At 41.0% G+C, this 16,142-nt stretch overlaps 1 protein-coding gene across 3 annotated transcripts in view; it reads left to right on the top strand.

The window, feature by feature from the left end:
* Positions 1-6,039: 6,039 nt before the first annotated feature.
* Positions 6,040-16,142, top strand: part of tpd52 (tumor protein D52) — a 276,898-nt gene continuing 266,795 nt past the window's right edge. For all 3 annotated transcript variants that reach the window (XM_068032094.1, XM_068032092.1, XM_068032093.1), the window contains exon 1: positions 6,040-6,236. In XM_068032094.1, the coding sequence (XP_067888195.1) occupies positions 6,218-6,236 (19 nt within the window). In that variant the 5' untranslated portion in view covers positions 6,040-6,217. The remainder of the gene's footprint in view (positions 6,237-16,142) is intronic.

The raw sequence follows: 16,142 nt of genomic DNA, 5'->3' as shown, positions 1-16,142 counted from the left end.
GGTGGAGGGCAGGAGAGATTAAATGACAACAATGTCATGGAATAAAAGGCAAAGGGAGTGCTAATAGTTGTAGTAAAAGACAGAGCACTAGTCCAGAGAGAGTGTGAATAGCAGAATAATGAACAGCTCTGTCCAAAAGCAAAAGCATGAAAAACATGTTTAAGACCGGCACATGGTTAAAAAAATATATATAAATAAATAAAAGTGGCAGTCATGCTCTGAAATCGTTGAACTCAATGTTGAGTCCAGAAGGCTGTAGAGTGCTAACCGGAAGATGAGGTGTTGTTCCTCGAGCTTGCGTTGAGCTTCATTGGAACACTGCAGCAGGCCAGACAGAAATGTGGGTGTGAGGGCAGGGTGGTGAATTAAAATGGCAAGCAACTGGAAGCTCGGGGTTATGCTGGCAGATTGAATGAAGATGTTCTGCAAGGCAGTCACCCAATCTACGTTTGGTCTCCCCTATGTAGAGGCGACCACATTGTGAGCAGCGAATACGGTATACTAAATTGAAAGAAGTACAAGTAAATTGCTGCTTCATCTGGAAGGAGTGTTTGGGACCTTGGATGGTGAGGAGAGAGGAGGCAAAAGGGCAGGTATTACACCTCCTGCGATTGCATGGAAAGGTGCAATGGGAAGGGGACAAGGTGTCGGGAGTGATGGAAGAGTGGACCAGGGTGTCGCAGAGGGAATGGTCCCTTCAGAATGCTGACAGGGGAGGGGAAGATGTGTTTGGAGGTGGCATCACGCTGGAGGTGGTCGAAACGGTGGTGGATGATTCTTTGGATGTGGAGGCTGGTGGCGTGGAAAATGAGGACTAGGTGGTTCTGGGAGGGAGGGGAAGGGGTGAGGGCAGAAGTGCGAGAAATGGGTTGGGCATGGTCGAAGGCCCTGTCAACCACAATGGTGGTGGAGGGTGGGGGGGAAATCCTCAGTTGAGGAAAAAGGAAGACACAGGGCGGCACAGTGGCGCAGTGGTTAGCACCGCAGCCTCACAGCTCCAGCAACCCGGGTTCAGTTCTGGGTACTGCCTGTGTGGAGTTAGTAAGTTCTCCCTGTGTCTGTGTGGGTTTCCGCCGGGTGCTTCTGTTTCCTCCCACAGCCAAAGACTTGCAGGTTGATAGGTAATTTGGCCATTATAAATTGCCCCTAGTGTAGGTAGGTGGTAGGAGAATGGTGGGGATGTGATAAAGAATATGGGGCTAATGTAGGATTAGTATAAATTGGTGGTTGTTGGTCGGCACAGACTCGGTGGGCCGAAGGGTCTGTTTCAGTGTTGTATCTCTTAAATAAATTAAAATCAGAAGTGCTGTTATGGAAAGTTGTATTATCAGGACAGATGCATCGGAAAGGAGAAACTGAGAGAATGGAATGGAGTCCCCACAGGAGGCAGGATGTGAGGAAGTGAAGTCAAGGTAGTTGTGGGAGTTAGTGGGCTTGTAATGAATATTAGTGGACAGCCCATCCCCAGAGATGGAGGCAAAGAAGTCGAGGAAGAGAAGTATCTCGTGTGGTCTCGTGCATTAGTCTTGATCACATAAGGAGAGGAATTTTCCAGATTTCCCCCCCCCCCTAATTGGTCTGGATTTGTTTCTGGTTTTTCACCTCTCCCAGAATATTACCTGGATTTCAAGTGGGAAGGGGAATTTACATATTGTGATGCACAAGGCATCACAGTTGTGTGGGACAGACCTGTTGTTCACTGTTGTTCTATAAATCTTAATAATTCAGATTGAGAGACTAATTTAAGAGACAGTGAGGAAGAGAGTGAGAAACATCAAGATACAGAAAAATTAGATTAAAGAAAATCTGAGTTCAAAAATCTTTCATTCAACTGGGACAAAAATACATAAAGTCAGTGAGATAGAAAAAGTAGTCAGAAATGAGAACAGATAGATAAAAGAAAGGCATTCAAGCTCTCAAAAGTTGACAGGACCATGTGCAGTTTAAGCATCTCTTCCTCTAATTTGTACTTTATTGTATTTGTGACATCTTTCAGAACTCTGATTTGTTGTTCTATACTTATTGGTTGTGTTGAGCCTGAGTCTACCAGGAAGCTGTATTTATAATTGACAGGAAATTGGTTTCGAGGTACAAATAAAATAAAGTTAAAAGTATATTTTCTAACAAAAACTGTGCTAAGGATAAGAGAAATCAACCTCAGATCTGAGTTCACAAGACTCATTGTGACTTCCCTCACCCAATTACCCATCTCAATCATCAGGAATTTATTGTTTTGGGTCCTAATCCTGGTCTTGTGCATCTTTCTTCCCTGATATTAAGTGGCTTTTGTTATTCTTGCAAAGTTATCTACTTACGAAAGAAAGTCTTTCATTTATCTAGCATCTTTCATGACCTCAGGATGTCCCAAAGCACTTTACAGCCAAGGAAGTACACTTGAATTTTAGCCACTGTCGTAATGTAGGAAACACAGCCAATTCCCACAAACAACAATATAATAACGACTAGACAATCTATTTCAGTGATGTTGATTGAGGGATAAATTAGCTAGGGCACTGGAGATATCTCCCCTGCTCACCTTTGAAATGGGATCTTTGATGTGCACCTGAGGGACCAGGCAGGGCTTTGATTTAACATCTCATCCCTCAGTACTGCACTAAAGCCTAGATTTTTGTTGTCAAGTCTCAGAATTTGAATCCACAGCCTTCTGACTGAGAGGCAAGTATGCTACCAGCTGAGCCACAGCTGACATTTCTATTAAACTTGTCAAAAGTCATCAGGATACCATAGCATCAATTGTCATTGTACCAGAAATATTAAACGCTGGTGAAAATTAAAAGGCCCATGCAAAAATCTCATCACAATATTTTATGCAAAGGCCAGTAATTCATCTCTAAAAGTCATTTTTCTTCACAGCTTAATGCTAGATATTCCAATATATCTCCTTCCCTGCTTTCATTGCCATCTATTCCCCCCCACCCACCTTCTACCCCTCATTCATTACAGTCAAATTTCCTCCTTTGACAGCCATTTCCCCCCTCCCTTCCCTCTTCCCTCAGTGCTACTCCTGAGTCCTGCTGAGAAACGATTCCAGCTGACAAGTGTGTGAGAACTCCTGTTATGGAGAGAATTGCCATAACCATATGCAACAGCTTTATAAGGCCTGTGTTCTCAACACCTTGCTGTTTGGCTGTGAAACATGGGCAACTTACAACTACCAGGAAAAGAAGCTCAATAATTTCCTTCTTCACTGTCTGTGGCGCATTATGGGTATATCCTGGCAGGACAAAATCACAAATGCAGCAGTCCTCTCAAAGGCAGAGCTCCCAGGTGTGTTGGCACTAATCAAACAGAGGCAGCTTTGGTTGATCGGACACATCTGCAGGATGGAAGACAGTCGCATATCCAAGGACCTTCTGTATGGTGAGGTGGCCTGTGCCAGAAGAACAGTGGGGCACCCAAAGCTCTGCTTCAAGGATGCTTGCAAGCGTGACCTGAAGGCCCGAAATGTTGACTATCACATCTGAGAGTCACTAGCTGGCGAAAGAGGGAAATGGCAACACATCCTGTGGATCGGTGTGCACTACCATGACAGCCAGTTGCTACAGCAGCTTGGCAACAAGCACCAACATCAAAATGAACAACTCAAAGCGTCACTTGGCGGCTTCATGTGCAGTACTTGTAGCACCAAGGCACCCCACCTAAATGGATTGTTTGCTGCATGTCCATCATCTTTCGTAGATGGAAAGATGCCAACCAATGCAACAGCTAGAATCATTTTGTAGCCAGGCTTAGGGGAAGCGGCACCGAATCTGTTCTGTTTTTTCTGGGTAGTTCCACAAAATGTTGGCTGTCAGCACAAAGCACAGGCAGCTAACATAAAGTTGATGTTCCAAGTTCTCTGTATTGGTAAAAGGTTTTGCTTTCTATTTAAAGCTTTTCCCCCAAAAATTTAAGAAATGTTCTTGCCTTAAATGTGTAAAACTGTAAGATTCCTTAAAATGTGTAAATATCCATTTTGTGTCCAAGTTTATGAAAGCTGTTTTTCAGCTGCTAAAGTGCGGTGCCTGGAACTGGAGGCAATATTCCAGGCGAGGTCGAACTAGTGTCTTATACAAGTTCTACATAATTGCTTGCTCTTGGACTCTATGCCTCTATTACTAAAGCCCAGGATACTGGATGCTTTATTTACTGCTCTCTCAATCTGTCCCGCCACCTTCAATGACTTATGCACATATATACCCAGGTCACTCTGCTCCTGCACCCTGTTTAGAATGGTACCCTTTATTTTATATTGTCTCTCCATGCTCTTGCTACCAAAATGTATTATTTCACACTTCTCTGCATTGAACTTCATTTGCCACATGTCTGCCCATTCCACCAACTTGTCTATGTTCTTTTGTCCTCTTCCTCACAGTTCGCAATGCTTCCAAGTTTTGTATTATCCATAAACTTTGAAATTGTGCCCTGTACACCACGTCTAGGTCATTAATGTATATTAGGAAAAGCAAAAACACTGACCCCTAGAGAATTCCACTACAAACCTTCCTCCAGCCCGAAAAACTTTCATTAACCATTACACTCAGCCAATTCCGTATCCATGTTGCTACTGTCCCATTTATTCCATGACTATAACTTTGCTCACAAGTCTGTTGTCTGGCACTGTATCAAACGTCTTTTGAAAGTCCATGCATTACTCTCATTAACCCTCTCTGTTATCTCTTCAAAAAACTCTGGCAAGTTAGTTAAATATGACTTTCCCTTAAGAAATCCATGCTGGCTTTCTTTAATTAACCTGCATTTGTCCATGTGACTATTAATTTTGTCACGAATTAATCTTTCTAGAAGTTTCCCCTCCACCAAAGTTAAACTGACCTGGCCTGTAGTTGCTGGGCTTATCTTTACACCCTTTTTTGAACATTTGCAATTCTCCAGTCCTCTGGCACTACCCCCGAGTCTGAGGAAAACTGAAAAATTATGGCCAGTGCCTCCGCAATTTCCACTCTCACTTCCCCAATTATTTTTGGATGCTTCTCATCTGGTCCTGGTGCTTTATTCACTTTAAGTACAGACACTCCTCCTTATCAATTTTAAACCCTTCTCGTGTCCGAATTACCTCCTTTCACCATTGCCTGGTTTGCATCTTCTCCTTGCTAAAGACATGCAAAGTTTTCATTTAATACCTCAGCTATGCCCTCTGCCTCCATGTGCAAATTCCCTTGTTGGTCCCTAATCGGCCCCACTCCTCCTTTTACCACTCTTTTACTATTCATATGCCTATAAAAAACCTTTGGGATTCACGAGATTGGTTCCGGGGATGAGGAACTTCAGTTATAAACATAGATTGGAGAAATTGGGACTGTTGTCCTTGAAGAGAAAGCTGACATGAGAGTTGATAGAGGTATTCAAGCTCATGAGCAGTCTGGACAGAGTAGATCAGGAGAAACTGTTCCCACTCGTGAAAGGATCGAGAACGAGAGGGCACACATTTTAAAGTAATGGGTAAGAGCAGCAAAAGCGACATGAGGAAAAACGTTTTCATGCAGTGAGATGTTAGGGTCTGGAATGCACTGCCTTCGAATGTGGTGGCGACAGGTTTAATTGAAGGATTCAAAAGGGAATTAGACTGTTATATGAAAAGGAAGAACGTGCAGGGTTACGGGAGAAGCTGGGGGGGGAGGGGGGAGGTGGAACAGCACTAAGTGAATTGCTCATTCAGAGAGCCGGTGCGGATTCGATGGGCCAAATGGCCGCCTTCTGTGCTGTAACAATTCTGTGATTCAATGTTACTGCTGGTAACAGTTGACGTGGCACGCCGACAGTGGCATAACCCACTGCTAAGAGTACTGCAACAAGAGCAGCAGCACAGCCAAAAGCAGAGGCACTCTCAGCTCAGCACACAGAACGCTCCGCGCGCACCCGCAACAGCTTCAACTTTCTCCCAAAAGTCGCCGAGAATCGAGCCAGCACGTGCTCACACTCACGAGTGCGTTTGCCCTGCGCGATGACGCTTGCCGACGCCGCACGCACGCACGCACGCCAGTCGGGCATGGCAAAAAGCGGTTAATGGGGGGGAGGGGTTTGTTGGTTGCAGGCGGCGGGTCGAGAGAACAGGGAGGTAGCGCTGCTAGTGGAGGCGGAGAGGAGAAGCAGTAACAGCACGGCGTAGGGCCGAGCCGGGTGGTTGGATCTAGCGCCAAATTAGGGCGGGTTTTCTCCCCATCCCCATCTGTCAGTATTTGTGAAGAAAGAACGTAGGATGGACACTTCCAATGAAGGTAAATCAAATTCGGCCGAATTAAGCTGGAGCTTTGAGGCGCTGCAGCCGCTTGATTTAAATTGCTCCACGAGCAGCGTATCCAAAGGGGGTGGCGCATGCTGGTGGGCAATCTGTGCTGATGCCATGGGATTATGGCCACATCTCCTTCATTTAAAGGCCACCTTTACCCGGCTCACGATTTTCTTTTTTAAAACTCCTTTACATTGGGTGATTTTATTTTAAAAGGAAAAATAAACCATTGTTTGTTGAAGCTGGCATATCTGTTCATTGCCTGAAATTGAGAGTCACACCTTGAGACGAGGTGGATGCTTGTGCCAACAGATGCTTTATTGTGTTTTTAAATTGGGCCAATTGTAATTATTATTTTGTTAATTGTTGGAAAGGCAGCAATATGGTTGAGAGTTCATCGTCCAATTTTGTGTTTTCACGTGTCTTTAGTCCTGTGTAAGGTGGCAGGTTATTTCTAACTTATGCCATATTTAGTTCTAGAAGAGAATGTACTTAAACTGTCATTTACATGATACAGACTATCCCGATTTGATAAATAGCATATAATCTGCAAATGGGAGTTAGTCTACAAAATTGAAGGTTGATGGTTGCAGAAAGTGCAACACACACAGCATAATACCACTTAAATGCCAATTTTGTGCTGTAGCCTGTACTTCCAGGGATTTGTTTTTGAAGTTGTATGCCTGTACTGTAATGGGTTTGTCAAGCAACGGCTTCAATCTCTGAGCATCTTGGCATATGTCTGATTTTGGGACATTTAGCTGGTTGTAGAGGAATTATTTTGTAATGCAAGTGACTGATTATCCTGACAGGGATCTCATGTGAGATTATATTAATTGCTTCCAAATAGCTTTGAAATGCAACGTTTAACAAGTCTCTGCCTGTCCCCCCCCCCCCCCCCCCCCAACACAATTTTTTTCCTTTCTATCCTGCATATGGTAGTGGCTTATGCTGGGACATTTTTCTTCAAACCTCTGGCACCTCACCCAATTGTCTCTATTTGTCTATAATGGCCTATTCAGTGATGCCCACATCCTAGAAACAAATATTTAAAAAAATTTGCAGGTTACTCCAGGTGTGCATTGCAGGTAGATTTGATTTGCTGCTCATCTGGTGGCTGTTATAGTTGGGGCTGATTCTGTCTTCAACTGATGTCTTTACATGCATGCTTTGCAATGGTGTGTGATGATCAGGTTGTGGAAATCTTATTCGATTTTATTTTTAAAAAAAGACATCTCCTTTCCTCCACCTAACGCTGTTCGGAGTCGTTGTACTTATAAAATTATTTCACCTGACCTATTTCAGGCATTGAAACTGAATGTTTGTTTGATTCTGTTGGTGGTTGAATTTACACTGACATCAAAAGTAGCAAATGCATGTTGAGGATTTTTAGATACTCTATTGCTTTATATTGGTCTAGACTTCTTAGCTGTGATTGTGCAGAGAATTATTTTTCAGAGATGTCAAGTTTTTATTCGTTTGTGGGATGTGGGCATTGCTGGCTGGGCCAGCATTTATTGCCCATCCCTAATTACCCTTGAGCAGCATGCTAGGCCATTTCAGAGGGCAGTTAAGAGTCAACCACATTGCTGTGGGCCTGGAGTCACATGTAGGCCAGATCAGGTAAGGTCAGCAGATTTCCTTCCCTAAAGGACATCGGTGAACAAGATGTTTTTTTTACAACAATTGACAATGGTTTCATGGTCATCTTGAGACTAGCTTTTTTTATATTCCAGATTTTTTAATTGGATTCAAATTTCAACATCTTCTGTAGTGGGATTCGAACCCATGTCCCCAGAGCACTAGCCTAGGCCTCTGGATTACTAGTGGTGATATTACCACACTGCCACCGCCTCTGCCGTTTTGGTGTTGTCTGAGTTCATTAGATGAACAGGGGTGAGGAAGGATATTTAGTGGACTCTTAGCTTCCCCCCCCCCCCCACCCTGCACCAGAAAGAATAGTATTCAATTATTTCTTGAATAGTTTCAGGTATTTCACTTCATTGCCCTGACCAGAAGCATATTCCACATGTTGATCACTTGAACGTCTTTATCAGTTTTAAATTTGCTGTTTACAAGTTTGAACTGGTATTGCCTTAGCTTACTCAGTTTAGTTTCAAATCATTTTTCTAATCTACCTTTCTCTATACTGTTTACTATCTATATTTGTCACCTCCAGAGAAGCTCAATTTTCTCCAGTTACTCATAACTAAGTTCTTTCATGCTTATTTTCTAAACTGCTTTCAGGATCTGAATGTCTGTCTTTTGTGTCATGGTGAACAAAGGTAGATGTAGCACTCAAATTGTGATCTTGTACAGTACTAAACCGTTTGAGGATGACTTTACTCTGACTTGTTTTGCTTATGTAGTTTAACATTCTGTTGTATATTATGGTTTATATATTACCATATGATTGACCAATTCAAATGTAATTTTTCTAATTATTGTTTATGTAGGATAAAGACTTGGTTAGCATAAAAAAACTGGTAATTGTTGACCAGACAATCTCAGTTTTTCAGGTGATAATATTAGATTCGTCAGTGCCCATTTGCTTGTGGCATGCATGCGTTCATTCCGTGCTAGGTATGCATGTAAGGCACCTTATAGTTAGCCAGGGTGTCTGTCTGAACATAGGCATTGGGTCATTGATTTGTATAGGCAATAGGCCTAATACCTGTTTTGGGTCCCTTTACAGAAGTAGTTCCAATATGTGCTGTTTCCTCCATTAAAAAGCAGCCAAAACGGCAGTTTTTAAAGGAACTTTACTCTGACTTGTTTTGCTTATATAGTTTAACATTCCAGTTTCTTTGATTGCTACTCCATGATATGTTGAATATTAAATTAACTAAAATACTTTCGGTCTGTCTAAAATCGACTACTGTTCCTTGTTCTTAACTAAACTATGCCTATTTTTGAGGAACTGATATCCCACGTGGACTGGAAATTTTATGACCAGCTGTACCTAGACTGCATAAAGGATTTAATTGAAGTTCTTCAGCCTACTTGTTGAAACGCTGGGGTTTCAGAATAAAACTTGGGCGTGCCTAAGAGATTGACTGACAGTTAATGGTTACAGCAGCTATACTAGGGGAGGATACAAAGTGCTGAGCAGAGTGACCCAGGGATTGGTCTTGGAACTTTACTGTTTTTAATTGAGTACAGAGTTGGAATTGGAAAATTAGTATAAATTGATCAAATTTGCAAATGAGACCAAACTAGGGGAGGCAGTTGACCCTGAAGAGACAGCTTGGGAACTGCAGTATGAGTTCAACAAAGTATCTAGGTAGGTTGGTTGGCCATAATATTCCCCTCTGAATCCAGATATGTATATATTATCAAACTAATTTCACTTCTGGTAATTCCATTTTTTACATTGTGTTGAAGTAGGAGAAATGGGTTTCAAGTCTGTCTACTTACCACCCTGTTTGAAAATGCATAAACTATATAATGTTGTAATAGCTGTTTGTTAAAATGACTGAACTAAGTTTTACAGTTAGCATCTTTTCCCTGGCAAAGGCCAGAAACAGGATGTTGACTATAAAACAAAATTATTTGTTTCTAGCAATGCAAAGACTTGAACTAACAGCCTGATGATCAAATCTGGAGTCGTCATGGTTGGTAGAACTTTGTCTCCTCAATGCATTTATACATTGAACCGACATGGATGAGTGTTGAATTTTTTTTTTGAAAAGTTGTCAGATCCAGCAATTTTTGGCTAATTTGTGTAGATAAAGGCAGAGCTAATATATAGAATGCTAGCAGATTTTCTGTCTGGTTTGTTTGGCTGTCTTCATGTGGACTGTTGTATATTATGGTTTATATATTACCATATGAGTGACCACTTCAAATGTAATTTTTCTAATTATTGTTTATGTAGGATAAAGACTTGGTTAGCATAAAAAAACTGGTAATTGTTGACCAGACAATCTCAGTTTTTCAGGTGATAATATTAGATACATCTGCCCATTTGCTTGTGGCATGCATGCGTTCATTCCGTGCTAGTTATGCACGTAGGGCACCTTTATAGTTATCCAGGGTGTCTGTCTGAACATAGGCATTGGGTCATCGATTTGTATAGGCAATAGGCCTAATACCTGTTTTGGGTCCCTTTACAGAAGTATTCCAATATATGCTGTTTCCTCCATTAGAAAGCAGCCAAAACGGCAGTTTTTAAAGGAACTATTGGAAGATGCTAGCAAAACATTCCTTTTTGTTTTTAACTTGACTAAATGTGAAGGCAGGAGGAACAGGTGTGCTCCACCCTCCCTCTCCCTAGATGAACTAGTCTGTTGCAGGTGTGTCAGTCTTTGTCTTCATCACCAGTGCACTGCCTCTTGGTCAAAAGTGACTGACTCCATTGGTCAAAAAGTACTGCTACGGCAACCTGGATTAACTTTGTCCAGCAAATCTGATTGATTTTCTATTCCATAGCGCATGATTTATTTACTGAGTGAAACGTGGAACGAAATTACTGTTACAAATTAGTGTGAGGAGTTCACTTTTCGAAACTTGGTGCTTGTAACTGATAAAACTAAGGATGTTTCAGCATTGAATTCTGAACTTGAATGATTTATATTTTGGGACTTTGTATAGATATAAATCTGATTCTTTGCAGCTCATTAAAAACTTAACAGGTTGTACCTAAAGTAATAATTTTGTATTGGGTACTGTTGTTTTGTTATACATAGATGGGCCATAGTTGTACCTAACTTAGACATCCTTATTGTATAGAAATTGCTTTCAAACTGGAAACCAGTTTACCTCTGAATTTGAAAAAAATCTGCTTGTTCTAGAGTAAGATTACATGTAAGATTACAAAATGTTTGGTTTCTAACCAGGAATAGTACTGCTCTATATTCAATTGATAGACGTCAGGATTGATTTAATTTTAGATATTAACTTTGTAGACTATAATTTCTGCATGAGAAGATTTTATCTAATGCATGTGGGAGAAAAAGACTAACTTTGGTCTTCAGACCACTAGGAGGGAAACTACGCCAGGACCCCTCTTTTACAGGAAGAGTTTATTTTTAAAAAGTCTGCATTGTACAGATGCTACATTTAGTTGAGTTTTTTGAAGTCATTAAACAGATTATCAATCTGGTGACAGTTTCTTGATTGCCAGCTTGAAAGTAGATGCAGGACAGTGCGTGTAAAGTGTGGTGTATTTTTAATTTGTACCTATTTTAGCATTTGATAAACTTGTAACAAAGTCAAATAACTACACATGTCTCTCGTATTGCACCATAGTTATTAAAGGCAACCTTTAGAAACAAATTCAGAATAATATATGTTTAGGTTTAACTTTTTTTTTTGGTTTTAATCCTAAAATCTTTTTTTTTCAAAAGAAAGGAATTGCAAATGGGTAAAGTTACAACAAGGCTAACTGCATTATTTTCAGTTTTATAAATAGGGTTATAGATTATAAGATTGAAGAAGTTACGTTTGGGCAACAGTTGGAATACTATGTGCAGGCTTGGGTGTGCCCTTGTAGAAAAGATATTAAAACTATAGAGTATATTCACCAAGATGATAGTGTATTCAGTAATGCTAGTTTCTACATACTGATCTATGCTAGGTGTTGTCAAACCGTGAGGTAAAGGAGTTTTTAAAAAACCGTATTAGCCACTGGATAGTTCAGTTAGAATGCCATACTGTTAGCCCAGGCATTATACTTAGAATAAGTTAAATTTTGATAGCTGCTGCAAATTGACTGGAGGAACAATGAGAATCTTTAAACAGATTCTTTGTCGGATATCTGTTATGTGTTGCAACCCTAATGTACATCAAGTAGGTTCAGATAATTTCTTTGGCTGCATTTATACTACATTTCTGGAAACCTTTTGTTAGCCTGAGTTATACAGGTAAAGCCAGTTTTATGTTGTGCACCAAAACAATTTTAGCTGATACAAAAGTGGCAATATAAATGCAGTCTTAAACCTTTCTATTCTGCTTGGGTTTGACTTCACACTAACTCCTCTGTTACAACTTCATTAAGTATTTTTATTTTAAATATGGGAAGCGGTGGGGTGGGTGCTGGAAGCCTATTGCACCTCTCATTGCTTCTGCTAACTGATTTGATCTAGCATCCGCATGTGACCCCGGACCCACAGTGGTGTGGTTGACTTCTAGCTGCCCTCTGGAATTGCCGAGCAGGCACTCAGTTGTCGGTGGCTGTAGTCTAAGGGTCTGAAAGGGTTAATGTGAGAATAACACCTCCTGCTATGATGACCGAAGAGATCACATGTGTAATAGGCTTGAGAGAAGTAAGAAGCATCATGAGTATCAGAAGCTAGACAGGCTTATGGAAAGTGCATATAGTCCATGTAAATATAATAAATGAGTTACTGTTTAGATTTATGACGACTCAGATCTCTGTAAGCCTAGCATCTGAATTACTAGCAACAATATACAACAGTGGCTCACCATCACCTGCTTGGGGGCGATTGTGGATGGGCGATAGGTGCTGGTTTTGCCGGCAACACTCATGTCCCAGGAACGAATAAGAAAAGTGGGATTACAGGGTGTGAGATAATTGGATCAGGGTTAGCAGAATTAACTAAATAAGTAGGGGCATTGAGTATAAAAGGAGGGAAGTTATGCTGAACCTTTTATAAAGCTCTGGTTAGGCCCTAACTGGAGGATTGAGTCCAGTCCTGGTCACCACACTTCAGGAAGGATGCAAGGGCCCTTGAGAGGGTGCAGAGGAGATTTACCAGAATGGTTTTGGGAATGGAGGATTTTGGTTTCAAGATTAGGTTGGAAAAGCTGGGTTTGTTCTCAACAAAGGAGATTTAATAGGAGTGTACAAGATTATGACAGGCTTAGATAAGTTAGACAAGGAAAAGCTGTTCTCATTGAAAAATGGAACAAGGATGAGGGGGCACAGATTGAAGATTTTGGGCAAAAGATGCAGGGGGAATATGAGGAAGCACTTTTTTTACACAGTGGGTAGTAATAACCTGGAACCCGCTGTTCACAAGGGTGGTGGAATTGGAGACAATCACTGACTTCAACAGACATAGACTTGCAGGGCTATGGGGATCGAGCCGGGGAGTGGGATTGACAGCATAACTCCGTGGAGAGTCGGCATGGACTTGATGGGCCGAATGGCCTCTTCTGTGCCGTAAATGACTGACTCTATGATTTCTGTTTCGGCACTGTTTAATGGGAATTCAAATTAATTCAGGTTCCCTTTTCAACTTTCATACAGGTGAACTTTGAGGCTTATCTTGGTGTTACTCTTGACCCAGCTGTGAAATTTGCTTTGTCTTTGCTTGGTACCTCAACCATTTGGCATACTTTGAGATTGCAATTGATATTTTTGTCTATAGTTCATTCTGTCCAATGTTTGAATCCTACATTTCTGTATGTGCGTTAAAATTTTGTATTTTCTTTTGTATTGTGATAGATTGACTCGGCTTCCTTTTAATACTATCCGATTTTGTCAGAACAGTTATTTGATGGTTTACAATTCAATATTAACTATTATGCTGTGTCATAATGGTTACATTTTGCTCCAAATTTAGTTTGTTTTTTCAGCAGAAGAGTGAATTTTCTGTAGTTAGTAGAATCCTTCTGTCCATCTTGCTGAAATTTTACTGTTAGTTTTATTTTCTGTCAGTACATCCACATGTTATGCAGCTAAGACTTGGGTTTAAATTCTGTAAGAATGTTAATTTAATGACTTGAAAATTTTTTTTTAATTGACCATTGTTTTCTGGATTGTGGAATAAGTAATTGAATTGGGTCCAAGAGTTGTCCTGCACTTAAGCACAAACTTGGTTTATGTACATATGGCACATTGTCCAGCTAATTTTTTTTAAAGTCATGCAAATTGTCATCACCTGCATATTTGGTATATTTTTAAAAAGCCTTCAATTTTAGTTGCTGTCAAAACAATTGTCCTTTTTCTAGTTGCTGTTTTGTTAATTGGAAACCAGGAATCCATTTGTAGGGTGAATGTGGACTGGTGATTACTGCATGGTGTGGTTCATTGTGTTTATTCTAATGAAGAAACCTTCAAATGAAAATGCAGTGTATTTCTCAGGAGCCATACAGACAAGTGCCAGCACATCCTTGTTCTGAGTTGAAATTGGAAATGAGCCATGTTCTGTAATACCTTGTGATGAACTGTAAACAATAAGCACAGTACTTACTGTAAATACTAAGATTAACTATTTCTGTTACCCTGCTTGGTTGGTTATTCTAAATACTTTATTCTTTGAAAGCTTCTTTTTGAAAATAAAAAACCCTCTGGTCTGTTTTTTCAGTATACTTTCACCTCTTGTATTTACCTTGTCCTTACGATTTGATTTAAATACTTACATTTACTAGAATTCCTTAATTGTGATATATGCTAATTATGTAAATTCATTCTTTGAACTGCAAAGACAGAATAACTTTATTGTTGAACTGACCAGATTGTGTATGGTGGTATGAGTGAGATGTGCACTATGAAAGAGAAATATGTTGGAAAAATGGAGAGAGAGACCTAAAAATAATTGGCAGAAAGGAAAGACTTGCAGAGATGGGGACAAGTTAAGTTAACTTGTACCAAGACAACAGTGAAAGTAAGTATGGGGAAAACAAAGTGAGTTAAATTGGCTAAGACAGGAAAACGAGTGAGTGATTAACCAGCCTCCATTCATTGCATTGCAGGCAACACAGATTTGTGCAGCCTGCTGTATTTCATGATTCTTGTATGTAGCCAGTGCTACCCATGCTGCTCATTGGCTGCAGATATCAGCAGGGAGCCCAATATGATGAGTGGCTCGCACTACTTATTGGGGAAGTGCATTGTGGCTCTCAGAAAAAGTGGGAGTACTTTGTGAACTGAACTTCTGCTGTAAAAAATGGATGAATGGTTGAATGTTCAAGAGTGTGAACCAAGCCTTTCCGGTAATGCACTGGAGGCCTTGGTGGAAAGGAGGAGAGAAGTCCTGCATTCACAGTGGGGGTCAGGAGGCCCTCCAGGCACCCATTGAAGAGGCAGGGGGAAGAAGTAGCAGTTGAGATCAGTGCCAGGAGTGTTGCTCCTCGAACCTGCATGCAGTGTAAGAAGTAGTTTAAGGATTTCTTATCAGCTGTCAAATGCTGTATTCTACCAATTGCATCACTAGCCTCACACAATGTATCCCCAACAGTCTCTCTCAATCAGTATTCAACTCTTCAGTTCATATACTTACCCCTGACACATTTAACCTTTGCAAGCCTCACACCCACATCTCAGCTCGCACACACTGGCAGCTATTCAACCATAACAGCCAAACATATTGCATAATATTCACTGACGCACTTCCCTCTCTGTTTCTTACAGGAGAAGGTGGTGCATGACAGGAGACAACAGGAATTAACTGGAGGGGTACATGTGCACATGTTTTAACCTCCACAGAGGAGACCATGCTGGTCATAATCAGAAGGAGCATCGCTGAGGCTGTGGTCATTGACAGGATGGAAGTGATTACTGATGAGGGTATCTGCCTATCTAATCTTCCTTCTCTCTTCCCACTTCTCCCTCATCCCTCAATCTCTTCTGAATGACAAGTTACAGGTGGTGTAAGCACATCTTTCTATCCACTGCTCACCACAACCCAACCCTTGTCTTTTTTAATTTGATACCCCAGACTGAAACTTTCTAACTGGTGGAGGAAGAAGAAAATGACGACTAGAGATCATCACTCGCTCTTACAGTTGTTGCCACCAGCTCTGATACTGACAGTACATGCATTTTAGAGACTAAGATAGAGGAAGGATCTGCATGTGGTGAGATAATGGGAACAAGTGCACAGGAGCCAGGGTAAGGTTACATGCTAATTCTGTTACAAAGGACTCTGAGAAGGGCTTTGATAGGCCGGACTACAGAAGAAAGCTGAGCGTATAGAATCAACTGCTT

The sequence above is a fragment of the Heterodontus francisci genome, chromosome 5 (assembly GCF_036365525.1).
Source record: "Heterodontus francisci isolate sHetFra1 chromosome 5, sHetFra1.hap1, whole genome shotgun sequence".
Taxonomy (NCBI): domain Eukaryota; kingdom Metazoa; phylum Chordata; class Chondrichthyes; order Heterodontiformes; family Heterodontidae; genus Heterodontus; species Heterodontus francisci.
This window is presented reverse-complemented; position numbering and strand designations above follow the sequence as displayed.